Source organism: Molossus molossus, unplaced genomic scaffold (assembly GCF_014108415.1).
Source record: "Molossus molossus isolate mMolMol1 unplaced genomic scaffold, mMolMol1.p scaffold_m16_p_2, whole genome shotgun sequence".
NCBI lineage: Eukaryota > Metazoa > Chordata > Mammalia > Chiroptera > Molossidae > Molossus > Molossus molossus.
The window spans coordinates 14,855,435-14,873,421 of NW_023425355.1; the positions used below are offsets into that span (position 1 = coordinate 14,855,435).

Here is a 17,987-nt window from a genome sequence, read left to right on the forward strand (position 1 = left end):
ACAGTTGATCAATGTTTCCCTTTCATTGATGTTTCTTTCTATCTCTTCCTCTCCCTTCCTCTGTCTCTAACAATCAATTAAGAAAGAGAGAGAGAGAGAGAGAGATGTGTGGTAAATATATTTACTAAATTTAATCTAATGCAAAGAAAAAATTACCCTGGCATAAAGCAGACTTCTATACCTTTCAGTTTACATATTCTATATACAGCTGATTAATGTAGCTTGTACAATGTCCTGACTAATTACTTCACTATTAATATCATATCCATAATCTTAGTAATTAGTGCAGCTTAGCCTTCACTTCTTAATTTAAATTGGCTCTTTGATATATTCCACTGATGAAAAGAGTGTGAAATAAAAAGCTAAAATAGGAAGGAGAGGATAGAAAGACAGGTTTAGGAAGATTAGAATGAGGAAGTGGAAAGATAAAAATATTCAGAGAAAAATGGTTGACAGAGCAAAAACAATTGTGTGTTTTTAGTATTTCCAATTTAACAGTATAATCCAGCTATATTTAGTGTAATAAAGATACTCTGCTAGGTGGTGTTATTTGACTTCTCAGCAGTCTATGTAATCAAAAGAGCAATTTCTGATCTATAAATCAGCATTTAGCCAAATACGGTGAAAGATGCAGGGATTAAAGTGAAGGAGAAAATCAGTACCAGTGTATTCATATGTTTTTATTGTAAGAATGAAAACTTTTGAGACAGAAATGCATAGTACACTATTCACCAGAAAATACTTAGAATTAGAGAAGAAAAAAAACAACAAATACTATTTCCACTAATGCAATATACACAGAAAAACTCTCAGAAGCAACCATAGATAGAATATATATTCTGCTTACATCTTGACTTGATATGACCCCTTCCATAGTTACAATTGGCCAGTGAATATTATGCTTCAGGTGCTAACTATATTTTCAGTGTAACTAATGGATTATATTTTTGCAACAAATCTCCCATTAGAAGAACAAAATTGAGAAGTGTTTTATTATTATTATTATTATTATTGAGTTTTAAAAGTTAAGATGAACTCTCCTAAACCTTTTACAAGTGGTCTTAGGTATAGGTGTAAATAAAAATTATTTTATTGACCAAACACCCCTGTTGTATAAAATCAACTTTTACTAAAAAATAACAGCAGCTATTGTGAACAATGGTAAAATGAATTGCCTACAAAAATGACAATTTATTAGGAAGTAGTGACAATTTACTATGGTAGTAGTGACAAGATACTATGGTAATAAACTTGGTATTCCAGTAAGTGAATAGAAAATGAAGCTTTATTAACACATAAAGGTGATAGCACATCAAGCTTGTATTTTTAATTCTAATAAATAATAATATTCTTAATTATAATCTTTTGTGTTACCCATCATGAAATATTGTGTGAATAAACAACTCATTTAAAAGAAATTTTTCTTCCTGTTTCTTTAGTCATTCCTATTTTATTTTATTTTTTTACTATGTTTTTATTGATTTTTAGAGAGAAAGGAAGGGAGCAATAGAAACATACATATGAGAGAGAAACATCAATTGGCTGCCTCCTGCATGCCCCCTACTGGGGATCAAGCCCACAACCTGGGCATGTGCCCTGACGGGAAATCAAACCGGTGACTTCTCAGTCCATGGGACATGCTCGATCCACTGAGCCACACTGGCCAGGCTAGTCATTTCTATTTTCAATCAACACACAGACACATACCAAACTGAGTAAAATAAAAATTCATAAATATATTAAATGGTCATAGGTAATTAAAATCATAATGGATGTGTAGACTGTCAATAATAGATTCTAAGGTGTTTTGTTGTTGTAAAATATGATGTTTGACACCTGTATTAGTATTTCTAGTAGTATAGTATAGCCAAAAAAAGCCATTATGAGTGTATAAACCATACATATTAAATAAACTATTTTATTCTGACTCTTCCATTTGATCCAGGAGTGGTAAAATATTACCCTTGCATTGCCCGCCAGGTTGCAGAATCATCTGGACTACTTTAGTTTGAATTGCAATCACAGATTTTATTCTATAAATTATAGGTACATAAATATAATGTGAATGACGCAAATTAAATTTTTTGTACAATTGGTTTTTACCATTGTTCAACATCCCTCTAACAGGTACCACTACAATTGAAAAATATGACCTCAGGACCAATAACTGGCTACATATTGGTACCATGAATGGCCGTAGGCTTCAGTTTGGAGTTGCAGTGATTGATAATAAGCTCTATGTCGTGGGAGGAAGAGATGGTTTAAAAACTTTGAATACAGTGGAATGTTTTAATCCAGTTGGCAAAATCTGGACTGTGATGCCTCCCATGTCAACTCATAGACACGGCTTAGGTAAGACCTTAAAGTTATATGGTTCCTAAAGAATGTATAGTTAGTGGAGCTATTTAAAAATTAAATTCAGCTGCACATTATTGGGATATAGTAAATCCCTTGGTCAAAGTGTCTCCAAAATGCTGAAAAGCTTAAGCAAATGGTAAAAGCCCATAACACATTTTTCTTGTTTCAATGCCATATTTGTTATGAAGGATAAAAACTTTTAGGAGTACATTATTGAGGAACTCCAACTACAAGAGAGTTTTCTTCTAGGCTCAATTTAGAGAGAAGAACACTTAATCGTGGAGAGACCTTGTTTCTAGATAGATGAATCATGTTCCTTCCTATAATAGGCAAATCCATATTTCAGCAGAAAGCCTTCTGATGCAGATCCCAGGCAGGGGTATTTAGCAAAACCACTTTGGTTGAGAGCACTCTAAGTTTTATGTAAGCCAGAGGTTATAAAAAAGTTGAGGAAAGATGAAGTGGAGACTTCTAGAATAGTGGAAAACTGATTCTCCTGAATACCTGTCAGTACATCTTTGTTCATGCTAGTTTTCATGCAGTTTCAATATCACAGAATTTGCTTAAAATAAAAAATCAGGAATTTTCTTTTTTTTATAAATCCTCACACGAGGATATTTTTTTCCATTTATCTTCAGATACAGTGGGAAGGAGGGAGAAAGGGAGCGGGAGGGAGAGAGAGGGAAACATTGATGTGAGAAAGACACATCGACTGGTTGCCTCCCACATGATCCCGATCAGGGCCGGGGACCGAAGCACAACTGAGGTATGTGCCCTTGACTAGAATCGGAATCGAACCTGTGACTCTTTGGTCCATGGTCTGACTCTCCAACCGCTGAACCAAACTGGCCAGGGTTCCTTTTCTTTTTAAAATAAGTTTTACACAGCTAAAAAGTGGCAGATTCAGGTCTGGTATTATTTGCCCCAAATTATCTGATTAATATTCTATGTCAAATTATAAATGATAGACTATATTAATTATATTCAGTTCAGTTATTTTAGTAATTCCTAAACATAGCTTAGGAAAATATATCTTACAGAAAAATAATAACAAGTTTTTAAATCTCCTGATGTTTCTAAAGAGATAGGAGATGTGATAAGGATATACCTGAGAAGCTCATTGAGGTGGTGAAGACTGTATGGGGAGCAGCAATTCCATGTATTCCCAAAGCAGTTGAGAAGCAGTTAAAAAGGGAATATTTCTGGTATCAAATATAACAAATTTCTAATTACTCCTCAAACACCCTGTCTATTTAGTTATTTGATGAGAACCTTTTTTATCCCTACAATGAAGAACAGAGATTAGAAAGACCTACCACAGATAGCCTACAGTTCTGAGATTTATCAAAGATTGAGTGTCATATCTCATCTACTTCTTACATTCAAAAAATAGCATTGAAATTATGCCAGAAAAGAAAATCAGCTTCTCTTATCTATCACATCCCCAGAAATGTTGCATTCCACCACCTCCTTTGACTTTAGTATTACAGCAATGATACCTTTCCATGATTATGGAAACTATGCCCCCAAAATTTCTAGGGTTAAAAGAACTTATTTCGTTTTATATCAAGATCTGTAAATTATTCATGTGTACACAAAATCATTTAAGAAAAAAATCTAAATTTTTGAGCAGTTAGTTGCTTGCATAATGAAACAATACCCATTATATGTCTTATACCTAGGTGAGCCCTCATGCAGTTTTTATTCTTTAGGTGTAGCCACACTTGAAGGACCAATGTATGCTGTTGGCGGTCATGATGGATGGAGTTATCTAAACACTGTAGAAAGATGGGACCCTGAGGGACGTCAGTGGAATTACGTGGCCAGTATGTCAACTCCTAGAAGCACAGTTGGTGTTGTCGCATTAAACAACAAGTGAGTAAACCAAAACATGCATGGTCTTTGCTCCTGTTGCAAGTGCTACAGTGCTTCAGTGATGTGATCCATAGATCAATAAGCATTCCCAATAACCAGAATATCCAATTACCAATAATAACAGGCCTTGTTGGAACTCTCCCTTCATTATGATGGAAATACTTGTCTAAAATGAACATTTAATTAAATATTCTGTAGTCCCTTGCTATTCAAGTGTGGTCCTGGGACTAAGAACGTCAGCATTATCTGAGATCTATTTAGAAATGCTGAACTGTAGCCCCACCCTAGATCTTCTGAATCAGAATCAGCATTTTAACAAGATCCTCAAATGACTTGTATGCACATTAAATTGGAGAAGCACTTCGAGGCTTTCAAACCAGTCCCAGTTTTATCCTCAAGAAGCTTCCACTTATTACATCATAACTTACTCTTGATTTATCAAAACTTTGGCCTGTCTTTGTAATAGGGCAAGTTTTCATTTTTGTTCTTTACCACATACTCTCCTGAGCATTTCGGGTTCCCAACTCTAGAATTACATCCGGTCCCATCTTTCTAAATCTTACTTGCTTTCTGATCACTTGCTTACGAAAGGGCAAACTAATATATGAAAACCCAATGATGTGGAAGGTTGCTAAGAACTTGAATTTGTTATTTATTTCAATTAATTATATGTGCTTTCTGACAAGGGACCTTTGGAGACAATGACCAGCATATAGTAGGGACTTGAATGATGAGAAATTCAGACATGAGGATGAATCAGTGTCAGGGACAGCCTTGTGTGTCTGTACTGACTGTGCATCAAGCCAATACCTCATCACAGAAATGGGCTCAGTAGATGGATTTTAGCGCCTTATGCAAGAAAAAGTAGGACATGTCTATAGTTAAAGGGAGACTTAGCCTTACAGTGTCTTAGAGCTTGAAATACTCTGAAATCTGGTTATCCTGGCCTGACCTGAATGACTATCAGGTGTCTCAGTAACAATCTCTTACCTATTACTATCCATGACAGCTGAACATGAATGGCAGTTGTAGACATATGACTTAGTAAAGTTTCTGGGAGAAATGTCATAGCCAATATATCTTCCTAGGAAAAAATCTGGTTTCCAAGTTCTATTGTATTTTCTTAGTCATTTAACAAGTTAACGTATTCCTAGTGACAATTATATTTTTTAATAAATAAACTAGTTCATAAAAACAACAGGGATTCTAATGCTAGGCAGTTGAACCTAGGTAAAATTGTAAGGTTGCTTTTAATGCGGTATAATGGACAAATATTGCCAACATTTTCAATATCTCTTCTTTCTCTGTACGTAATTTCCCATGGGATCTTTTCATCTATTATGTCAAAGTGACTTTCACAAGTTTGGAGTAGGGTAGACCTTACTAAGTGTCTTCCATTCACAAACTTAGGCTGTCTGCTAAAAAATACTAAGATAGTAGAATATACAGAGTGGGGCAAAAGTAGGTTTACAGCTGTGAGTACGCAAAACACAGAGTTTATTATTGTGTTATTTTCCATACAAACAACTATAAACCTACTTTTGTCCCACCCTTTATAGTCAGAGACTTCAAATTCTTTGTGCAAGGTAGCTTCGCTTTCATTCTATACAAATTAGAAAAAACACACACTTCTGTTTTGTTTTGTTTTTCTAGGCTATATGCTATTGGTGGACGTGATGGAAGTTCCTGCGTCAAATCAATGGAATACTTTGACCCACACACTAACAAGTGGAGTATGTGTGCTCCAATGTCCAAAAGACGTGGAGGTGTGGGAGTTGCAACATACAATGGATTCTTATATGTTGTTGGGGGTCATGATGCCCCTGCTTCTAACCATTGCTCCAGGCTTTCTGACTGTGTGGAACGGTAAAATATTTCTATTTACTTATGTATGTATTTATTTGGTTATATTTTCAGAAATGAGAAATATTTTTAGGCTACCAGAAAGTAGTTTTCTGAATAAATGTTAATCCTTTCAGAGGATAAGTCCTTTGTAAAATTGTACACTCTTTTAGGCTCAAAATATTTTGAAGAAATCCTCCTCGTTGTGTGTTTCAGATCCATCAAAAGAAATATAGAAAGAGAATATGCTGTTTTTTTGTTAGTCACCCTATAACATAATGAGAAAATAGGATGTAAGAATAAAGAAATTTTATGCCAAGCTGTATCACTCAACCTATTCACCAACTCAAATCAAAATAACTTTACTGTTTAAAAAAGCAAATCAATCATCAAAGAATAAAGGCTTACCACCGCATGACATACAGAAAGAATTTCCTAAGGGAGGTGTTAATAATGTTCTGAACAATGAGTCTTTAAGTATTTCATTTCCCAAAGGTAATTTCTGTGAATGGGAGACATTTACTTAAATGAATAAAATATGGTATGTTTGTTAAAATAACTCAGTCACATGACTTTGTAGTTATACCATTTGAATTCCCTTGCAAGACAGAATATGTATATACAAACATATAATAGTAAAATCATATTAACATAAGGCCAAATGACAGATTTATAGTCAGTGAGGTTATCAGAATTCAGAAGACAGAGATCAGTATGGTATGTTGTCCTAAAAGAAATTCATGGAGTAATTAGAAGTTGTAGTTTGTAAGCATACACATGAATAGAGGGGATTTCAGGACTAGGAAAAAGCACAATCAAAACCATCGGTTATTTAAACATGTGTTCTTTCCTTTCCATGTATTTGTAGATATTTCAGTCTTCCTTCTGCTGTTGATTTATAGTTTAATTCCATTGTGAAAAGACATTGCATGTTTTCAACCTTTTAAAATGTAGTAAGACTTGTTTTGTGGCCCAACATGAGGTCTATCTTGGACAATTTTCCTTATTTCCTTGAGAAAAATGTGTGTTCAGATTTTTGGGGTAGAATATTTTATATTTACATTTTTAGGTCCAATTGGTCTATAATCTTGTTCAAGTCTTCCATGTACATATTGATCTTTTTTCTGTTTATTCTACCCATTATTAAAGGTGGGGAATTGAGTACTTTTACTGTTACTGCAGAGCTTTCTCCCTCCAATTCCCTCAATGTTTGCTTCATATATCTAGGAACTGTGGTATTTGGTCTTCTTATGTTAGTAATTGTTATACATTTTTTAACAATTGACCTTTTATCATTATATAATGTACTTTCTCTTGTAACACTTCTCATTTTAAAGTCTATTTTGTATGATATCAGTAGAGTCACTCCTGCTCACTTTTGGTTACTATTTGTATAGAGTATGTTTTTCATCCTTTTACTTTTAACCAATACATGTCCTTACATCGAAAATGAGTCTACTATAGACAGCATATAGTTTGATCTTGTTTCATTCTTTTTTTTTTTTTAACCATTCTTCCAAGGAATGCCCTTTGATAGGAGAGTTTAATCCATTTACATTTAAAGTAATTATTGAGAAGGACTTACATTGCCATTTTGTTATCACTTTTCACATGTTTTAAATCTATTTTGTCCTTTAGTCCTCTCTTTTTGCCTTCATTGGGTTTAGTTTATTTTTATGTGACAAGCTTTGATTCTTTTCTCAACTTATTTTTTTTGTGTATTCTATAATTATTTATTTTGTGGTTACTATGAGGATTACATATAATATACTAAAACTTTGCCAATCTATTTTAAATTGATATCAACTTAACTTTAATTACATAAAAACACTATTCTTACAGCTCTGCCCTCTCCCCTTTATGTTACTAACATAACAAATTATGTCTTTATATATTATGTATTTGTTTACATAGTTTTATACTTATTTTCATGTTTTTGTCTTTTAAGACCTGTAAGAAGTGGAGATGAAACCCCAAATTAACTATTTTTTTATATCTGTCTATGTATTTGTCTTTAGCAGAGGAGTTTATGTGTTTCTATGACTTTGAGTATATGACTTTGTATGACTAGTATCCTTTTAGAATATCTTGTAGAACAGATTTAATAGTAATGAACTTTTACCTATTGTTTACCTGGAAATGCCTTAATTTTTCTATCCTTTTTTGAAAGATAGGTTTGCTGGTTATAGAATTCTCAGTTGACAGGAATTTTCTTTCAGCAATTTAAATGCAGTATATTATCCTATTGCCTTCTGTCCTCTGCTGAGAAATTTGCTCATAATCTTATTGAGTATCCCTTGTATGTCACAAATTGCTCTTCTCTTGATGCTTTTTAAATGGTTTGTTTGTCTTTGATGTTCGATAGTTCAATTATACTGTTCCAGTGGCGTTCTCTTTAGATTTGTTCTACTTGAAGTTCACTGAGATTCTTGGATTTATAAATTCATGTTTTCTTCAAATTTGGAGAGCTTTTATCTATGATTTATTCAAATATTCTTTCTTCCCCTTTCTCTATCTCTCTTCTTCTTTGGGGACTCCCAAAATGCATATATTGATCCACGTTATTTTGTCTCATAAGTCATTAAGACTGTTCACTTCATTCTATTTGATTCTCAGACTTGATGACTGCAAATGACTTGTATTCAGGTTTACTTGTTTTAGTCTGCCTGAGTCTCCTACTAAATCCCTCTAATACGTTTTTCAATTCAAACATTTCATTTTTCAGCCTCAGGATTTCTGCTTAGTTCTTCTTTATAATTTATTTTCCTTTGCTGACATTCTAATTTTGCTCATTTATAATTTTCCTGATTTCCTTCAGTTCATTGTTTTCCTTTTATTCTTTCAGCATATGTAAGACAGTTGTCTTAATATATTTATCTTGTTAGATGCCTATATTTCTACAGTGATGATTGCTTGATACTGTGTTTACTTTTTATTTTGAATGAAATTTGTTTTCCTGTTTATTTGTATGCTTTGTGATCTTTTGTCAAAAATTTAGCACTTGAAATAAAAGATATGTCTCCCAGTCTTTGTAGATTGGCTGTATGCATGGGGAGACCATCAATAATTAGCAGGTCATGTTCTGTGCCTTGGATCAGCCTAGCATGAAAACTTGAAGTCTTCTCAGGACATTTTTGTCTACTGGGGTTATGTTTGTTCAATTCCCTGTACACATATTACTTTTAAATGTCTTAATTCCCTTAAGAGTCTCAGCCCTGCTGCTTCTTAGGGTCTTTGCTATTCTTCTATAGTCTCGAATCAGAAATTTCTTGCCCCAAGTGTTTTTGCATCTGTAATCTCCCCACTGCTGTGATGAGCTATGTGTACTATATTCATGCCTTTCCCTACCCTGAGATCTGTGAGCTCTGCCACTTTCGACTGACTGAGGTGTGACTTAGGAAACACAGAGAATACTCCCTTAGGCAGCACCCAGACAGATTAGATTGTTTCATATTAGATCTGCTCTTTTATCTCAGTTCAAGGAAAGGAACTATGGCTGGACTACTGATTTCTCCACTCCATGCCATGTCTTGCCAGGAGAGGGTAGGGCAAGGGCAAATAAAAAAAACACACTATTTCTTACTGATTTGTATGTAGCTTATTTTTCACTAAGCATTTATTTTGTTGCTGTGGACCTTTGATTTTGAGAACCCCTGTAAATTTATTTTAGCCAATATCTATTTGTTTATTTAATATTTCTTTGAGGGAATGAGGTGCTAGAACTTTCTAGTCTACCATCTTGAGGACAGTACTTCCCAGTGGTGCAACATTGAAAACAAATTATAACCACTTGAAAATCACATTGAGTTGCCTGTATATTTAAATTTTCAAGCTGAACCCACTCTTCTCTTGTTTATATCCAGAAGCACAATAATGAAATTAAATGTAATTACAAATGAAAAATACTTTGAAAGTCTAGTATATCCCTATTTGCCTTACAGAAGTGAAAGTTGAAGCCCTCTGTGGTTAAATACCAATCAAATAGTGGCAAAAGCATTTTTTTTTCCATATAAGTGAAGTTTTTAAAAGTTTGGAAACCAATCATATTTGACTTTCCATTTCAGTATAAAATCAAAGGTTCACTTATATTACACTCAGGACAATTAATATAATTAAACCTCAAGCCAATCATCTTTATTTTGATTAATACAGAATTTCATCATGTATTTTGAATTTTAAACATTTATTCTCTGTGTGTGTGTAAATAAGAAGAATCATTTTTTCTCTTTTAGAAAGACCAAAAGAATACAATATATAATATTCTACTGAAATTTTGAATTCACTAGACAAGTTATTAATGTTTTCTTTAGACCACAAAAAATTATAGACATCATACAATTCATAAAAGCTTAGGTACAAGCCCACCTGTGAGAAATTATATACATACACTCAGAAAACCCATACTTGTATTCAAAAAAGGTAAAAATAGTTTTCATTTTAAGTGCGGTACAGACAATCCCCAGAAGAGGGGATGGTGGGGGAGAGATAAACCACAGAACTTATATGCATGTGTGCATGAACAATGGACATGGACAACAAAGCTGGGGACAGGGAGGGGAGGGAGGGGGTGGGAGGAATCAGTGGGGCAAAAAGGAGAAACATCTGCAACAAAAATAAATTAATTCATTAATAAAAACAGTTTTCATTTTAAATAATGATTTAGACATTAAATTTTTTTATCCTCACCTGAGGACACTTTTCCATTTTTTCGTCCAGATAGAATGTGAGGGAGGGGGAGGGGGAGAGGGAGGGAGAGAGAGAGAGAGAGAGAGAGAGAGAGAGAGAGAGAGAAACATCGATGTGAAAGGGACACATCGAGTGGTTGCCACTTGCACGACCCAACTAGGGCCGGGGACAAACTGCAACCGAGGTACGTGCCCTTAGCAGGAACCGAACCCGGGTCTCTCTGGACCACAGGCCGACGCTCTAACCGCTGAGCCAAACTGGCCAGAGCTAAATTAAATTTTTAAGCTTGTAAAAATATTTATGTTCCTCTACCAAAGAATAACTATAGCCCTCTCTTTATAAAACTGTTGATAGTGGACAACACTAAATCACCTCCTATAAGCTAAACAGACAGTATCAGAAATTATTGCATTTGGGAAAATTTATTTGATCAAAAGTACAAAAAATATCTATGCAAAAATAAGTTTGCTATCTTAAATTTCTGTTATCACTAAAATCTATATTGGAGTGATAAATTCATGGGAGGCAGAGGTCACAGAGAGATATTGTTATGGATAATTTATATTGTTCTTTATAGAAATATTAAAAGTTGTCTAAAATAATTTTATGTATACTAACCGAATATTGTACAAAATTATACATAGTAAATAAGAACTCATAATGGTTTGTTACTATGAATATCAAACCTGACTTTTCAAAAACCTCATCTGAATTAAAAGTTATATTGTATAAATATATAGAGAGAGACAGATACTTTAAGCTCTAATTATAATAGCAATTTTCCTGTAATAAATCTAAATGAGTAAGAGATTTTCTCTCTGTATAACAAAGTCTATACCTTTTTCCCATTGCAATTTTGGAGGCTTGTTCAATCTTATTGGTATAAGTTGTGTTGCATTTGCTTGGTTCTTTGTATTTAAATGTGTGAGACTGTGAAATGAGGTTAGGTCCAAAAAGTGTATATTCCATAAGGAAAAAAAAATCTAAATGCATAAAATATTTTAATTAAATCACCATCTTCTCTCTCATTAATAGGCCAGCACTTTTCTGGCTTTATATCATGAACTCCTGAACTTATGGAATTCTGTGATGAGGTCTGAGAGAGAAATCGGGCTGCATTTTAGCACTGTATAGTGTTTATGGTAACATTAGCCTTACAATGGCTTGAAGTGTCTATACCAATTTAAATGCACATTTACACATACAACTAGAAAAATAAAAAATCAGTTCATATTTTTATATAGAAAAGTTCATAATGCAGACTATAAAATTAAATATCTACAAACATGTCCTAATAATTAAATATGTAACCTTATTTCATGATATAATTACATTTCCATATGTACTAATTTTTTAAAAATTCACATACACTTAAAATTTCTTTAATGGAGAAAAAGAGCATTTTGTACATACCAAAAATGTATAATATAGTAGTTAGAAGCACTTGATTTGGAGTCAGATATATCTGAGTTCAAATCCCAGGTCTACTGTTTACAAGTTATGTGATGTTGACCTTGTAGCTTTATATCTCTAAACATGTTTCCTCATGTGAAAAGTGATAAAACTTGTAGTATCAGCCTCTTCAGGCACAGTATAATAAATGTTAAAGCACTTAGCACATTGCCTTGTACATATTAAGTACTGATTAGAAGTTAGTTGCTGGTATTGTTTTTGTTTGTATCATTTTTGTAATCAGTATTATCATTATTCCCTTATTGTCATTTTCTGTGAAAATCTCTTGAGAAAATGGATAGTGCTGAAGTAAAATTTTCAAAAATATATATACTTATGACCTTGATACAAATATAAAATTAACATGTCAAAGATTTATGTTGATTTATTAACTAATGATGTAACCCATAAGATGTTAAAAGTGATTCAATAGAGTCTTGGAAGAAACAACATATAGACAGTTAGGAATGCTGAAAAAAAAATTTGTTAATGGATGTAAAAGTTGTTAACATCCTATAGAGAATATAATGTAATCCTTGGAGGTCATTATTTCTACAAGGTGGAAATTAATTCTGTCTCCATACAGTAAAATTCATTTATATTTTTATGTACAAGAATCATAAGAAAACTCAGTTTTCTACAACTTAATTTCTACACCTATAGAAATGTAAAACAGGCTTGTCAGTAGAAGGTCAATCAAAGGTGCACATTCTGTGGAATAAGATATTGGCTTACCCTACCCCTTACCTTAGGCATGTCATCCAATTAAGATAATCATTTCAATGAAATATTTCTTTTTTAAATATGTTATTATTGATTATTTTTTAGAGAGAAAGGAAGGGAGAGAGAGAGATAGAAACAGCGATGTGAGAAACATTGATAGGCTGCCTCCTGCATGCCCCCTACTGGAGATCGAGCCTGCAACCCAGGCATGGGCCCTGACTGGGAATCGAACCAGGACCTCTTGGTCCATGGGTCGATGCTCAATCCACTGAGCCCTACATGCGGGACCCAATGAAATACTTCTAAAACCATTGCATAAACATATGTTGGCTGGGTCAGAGATTACCAATTCTATAATGGAAATGAAAAAAAATTGAGGCAAAGAAGTCAAGCAAACTATCCTTAATTTCTCTTAATGGAGGAATAAGCTTACAACTACTTTCTTGTACTTCAGGCTCTATTTTAATTCCACTAGAACATATATACTTAAATTCAAAGTAAGAAGAGATGGAAAAGCAAAAGAGAAACAAAATTGGAGAGACACAAGGCTGTTTTAATTTGAAAGAGATGTAGTGACTTTTCTTTAACATCTCTTGTGTGTCTTTGCAGATAGTAACCATATTACAAATGTTTCTCTTCAAAACAGTCAACATTCTCCAAATTCCTCTCTTTAATCAAGCCACATCCAGATAATATTAACATAAGCCATATTTTTTAGTATTAATTACTATGCAAATGCATGACAGTCTTAGGTTTTGGTTGCTAATCTCTAAGGAAATCTTTTTATGACCTCTGGTTCCCCATTCATGCATGCCGACTGCAGCCTCAGAGTACAATAGCAATTATGTTGAAGATGCAGCTTAACTAAAGCACACAGCTATGGATTTTCTGGTTCTGGGTTTACAACATCAGAATTTAAGGTGAAATGCTACATAACACTCAATGATGTGTACTGGATATTGAAGTTATCTCAATTATTGATAATCTCAGTCATTATTAAAAATATTACTAGATATGAGGCTAGATCAAATAAAAGCTGGGATCAGATGATTTAGAGTATGATTAAAGAGGCCAAAACCATAAATCAGAAGAGTAATAGAAATATAAAGAAGTTAGTAGAGGCTAATAAATTAATGTTTCTTTGGTAAAATACATTTTTACAAATAAATTTTACAAATAAGTCAAAATAAAATCAAAGAGCATTTCCATGTATAATTATCTGTTTTCTTTGATTGTTTAGCTCTTAGATTTTAGTATTGTATATTTTTTAAAATTTGGCTTCAAATTTTAGGAGAGAATTCCTAGCAAAGATTTTAATTAATATTACTTACTGAATTATCTTTCATTTTGCTTAGAGAAAGGTCGGGGATAAAAAATTAACTTCAGATTCAAGTGGAAAACATCCCAAGGCTCCTGAGAAGATAAATTGGAACTCTCATAGGGGAAAAATATAGGATAAGGTCACTCTAGCCACAAATAGTACTAAAACCAGGGTACGACATTCTATAAAACAAAAAAGCAATTATATTCAGATTTACTTAAAATGTGAACTCTCATATAAATAGGATCAGCCATCTCAGGTATAACTTTGATCTACAGAGAATAAGAGAAACATGAAAGCTCTCCAATCAGCATAATAAATGAGAGAGGGGGACTTTTTCACACAATGTTAAGACACTAAGTGAAATTTTCTCATAGAGAATATGAGTACTGACCAAGAAATGCATGTTCTTTTTGGAAAGAAAATACATTTTGATATGCTTTGAGTGTCCTCTGGTGGCTGAAGAGAGTTTTGTCATTTACTGATCTTTCACATTTATTAGTCATACTACACTTGCTATTTATAAGGTGTTTTAATTCTTTGTATTAGATAAGTATACGCTTTATTAAAGCCTATTTTTAATTTTAACACTATTGGACTTTCTTTCTCAATTGTATTCCTAAACCTCTTAAGGTATGATCCAAAAAATGATTCATGGTCAACTGTGGCACCTCTGAGTGTTCCTCGAGATGCTGTGGCTGTTTGTGCTCTAGGAGACAAACTCTTTGTGGTTGGAGGATATGATGGACATTCTTATTTGAATACTGTTGAGTCATACGATGCACAGAAAGATGAATGGAAGCAGGTACTTTTATTTAAAGTATTCAAATGGATATATTTCAGGTTTTAATAAAAATACATTTAAATATATGTCTGGAATTAATTCCGTTCTCTTCCTCTTTAGGATCTAACCAGCTTCTTTTAGTGAAAGTTGTAGTACCTACTTTATTTATGCTAAAGAAAATTACTTGAGGATGTAATTGATCATTAGATGATATGATCATTAGATTATATAGATCATATAGATTATGTAGATCATTAGATTATATAAAAGGGGGCAGAGCAGTCTCTTGACTTTATATAATCATTTATTTCACATTATAGTGAATCAGATTCAATAATTCAAGAATTTTACTATCTGGCCAACTTCCTATGTATGTATTATGACTTGAGAACCAAAGAGCAATGTCTTCATCCATAAATATCTGTTCCTTCTTATCCGCTATTTCCCAAAGACAAAAATATTTCAATCTCTCCTTATAGAGATTGTATAAACTGCAATAGTCATAAAATTTAATCAGTCATTCAAAGAATTTAGTGCATGGTAAGAGACTAGAATTAAATCCTCTCAAGATTGCTGGGTGTCCAACAGAAGAAGTCACATGGGCAGTACAAGGTGGAGCACCGAAAGGACATCTGGTGGATGCTGAAGGCAAACTTGATGCTTTTGACAGTTTTTCCAGTGATAGCTCTTGATTTATTCTAAAGTACCCAATGGTGTTTTGTTAATTAAATAATGGGTTAATAAAAATGAAATAGGACTAACTTCACCATTTCAGCAAACAGGCAAATCTTATATTTGGTGACTAACTTCCCTTATACTGGCTTCATGCCGCTCTGTACTCTACATAGTGAACTGGTTACTGTTTTAAATAAATATATGTTAATGTAATGATAGCTGATAATGGCTTCCTGTCTCTTCTACAGTTTGATTCATTAAGACCCTTGAAATCATTCAAATTCTTCCATGTTGGTAGTATCAATGCTTAGGACTAGCTAGAAATGGAAAAAATATTTTAGCAAACAAGGAGTTAGGTCAAATACAATAGTCAAAATGATTATCTAAACTGGTGGAATTTACTTTTCTGAAAATTGTAGACCAGTACCTAGGAGGCTTAGATTCTATTCCCAGCTTTTTACTCTTTTAGTGTGTGATATTGGGAAGAGTAAAAGAGAATTAACAAATAATGGGATTATCACTATGCCAAATTATTTTCATTTATTATCTTACTTAACTCTAACAAAAACCTTGAAGGATCAGTATGATTAGCTGTAATTTTTCAAGTGAGAAAATTACCAGAGAGGTGAAACTTACTGAAATCGCCTGCTCCTCAATCTCAGATCGACATTTTTTGAAAGACTGTGTTTTTTCTACCACACTAGACTGTTATCTGGGCTACATTTTCCCTTGTCTTTATACAAGGTGGAAGTTAGACCAGAATAAATAAGGACTGCGTCAACTCTGATATGCTATATTATGCTAAATGAAAAATTCATTTAAACATCATTTCCTTTTCTGTTTTTGTTTTTTGTGTTAGGAAGTTCCTGTTAACATTGGAAGAGCTGGTGCATGTGTTGTGGTGGTGAAGCTTCCGTAAAGCTATCTCATCAAACGGAAGAAAACCTGATAATTTTAAGAAATGGAGTAGGAAGAAAAGAAGAAGAAAAATGTTCTTTTCTTCAATTAGTAGTCAAACATGAAAACTCTTGTGTCATTTTAATATGTAGTTATGATTGCTCTCATTTGTGAAACCAAAGCAAGGTTTAAACGTGAATTACATATAGGTGTTAAGTGTGTGTGTTGTTACAGCTGGTAATATACATGGAAATCTACTCCTTTAGGTTCAGCCTTATCACTTTAAAATCTTTCAAGGAAATAGATAGTGGCCAAGGTATGAAATGTTTTAAAAGCATTGCAAATTTTTAAGTTAAGAGTCTGAGAAGTTAAAAATATTTTCTATTTCAAATAGTAAAGGTACTCTATTATCTGGAACACAACTAATACAAAAGAGAACCTGGAGAGCTTAAACTATAGTCTGATTTCAGTAAGACATCATTCTCTTAGTCAAACAATATCCCAAATAGCTAAGTAACACCTCACATGTCTTAATGGAAAGCTTTTACTGTGTTGACAAAAAAAAAAAAAAAACATGAAAAAATTATTGGCATAATTTGTTATGATGATCACAGTATATTAAAATTTTCACAAACTTACTCTTTTACAGTATCATCTTCCAAGGCACACATAAAACTTAGGTATTCCTTACCATGTTGTCTTGTTAGATTTATTATCAGTAAAATATTACTGTAATTTCATATACACAATCTACACAAAAAATAGTGAATATTTATCATATTGATACAAACTGTGACCTCTGCTTAAAGTGTCAGGGCCTCGCTTGTATAGAAAGTAATATTCTCCTCAAACATTTGTGTGAATTCTGTCAACACCTACCATTAAGTTTAACAAGTTTTCAAAAACAGTTTTTAAAGTATGGTAAAACTGAGAAGATGCTCTACAATAGTAACACACAGAAACACCAAAATGTTTGATATCCAAGGTAAATTCTGTATTTATCTTTTATGTAACAATACATGCTTTTTTTTATTAGTTATAGCCATCCAGTAGAAAATGTTAAGGATATGCACACCACAATAAACATTTTTAAGGAAAAAAAAAATAAGTTTAGTTGGATAGTATTTTACCTTTAAATTTTTATTCTCATTTATCCTATTATAAAAGTATTTAAGATAAAATGTTGCAAAAACCTTCTTGATGAAAGCAACTTTTCAAGTAAATGCACAATTTTAGAATTTCTGCAATATGTTCTTTTAAATAGGCTTTGTATTGTAGTATGTGAAATCAACAAATAAAATCCAGAGAGAAGCTTATAAAGTGTCCTACTACATCTTAAGTTTTCAAAAAGAGCAACATAAGTTGTACAAAGTA

General features: G+C 32.9%; 1 protein-coding gene across 2 annotated transcripts in view; it reads left to right on the forward strand.

Moving 5' to 3' along the window:
• The window catches only part of KLHL4 (kelch like family member 4), a 68,555-nt gene extending 50,875 nt beyond the window's left edge, over positions 1-17,680 (forward strand). Inside the window, exons 7-11 of one of the 2 annotated variants that reach the window (XM_036270697.1) lie at positions 2,128-2,352; positions 4,071-4,233; positions 5,887-6,099; positions 14,891-15,062; positions 16,576-17,680. In XM_036270697.1, the coding sequence (XP_036126590.1) occupies positions 2,128-2,352; positions 4,071-4,233; positions 5,887-6,099; positions 14,891-15,062; positions 16,576-16,635 (833 nt within the window). In that variant the 3' untranslated portion in view covers positions 16,636-17,680. The remainder of the gene's footprint in view (positions 1-2,127; positions 2,353-4,070; positions 4,234-5,886; positions 6,100-14,890; positions 15,063-16,575) is intronic. The other variant, XM_036270698.1, reaches the window with a different exon arrangement.
• Positions 17,681-17,987: the final 307 nt, after the last annotated feature.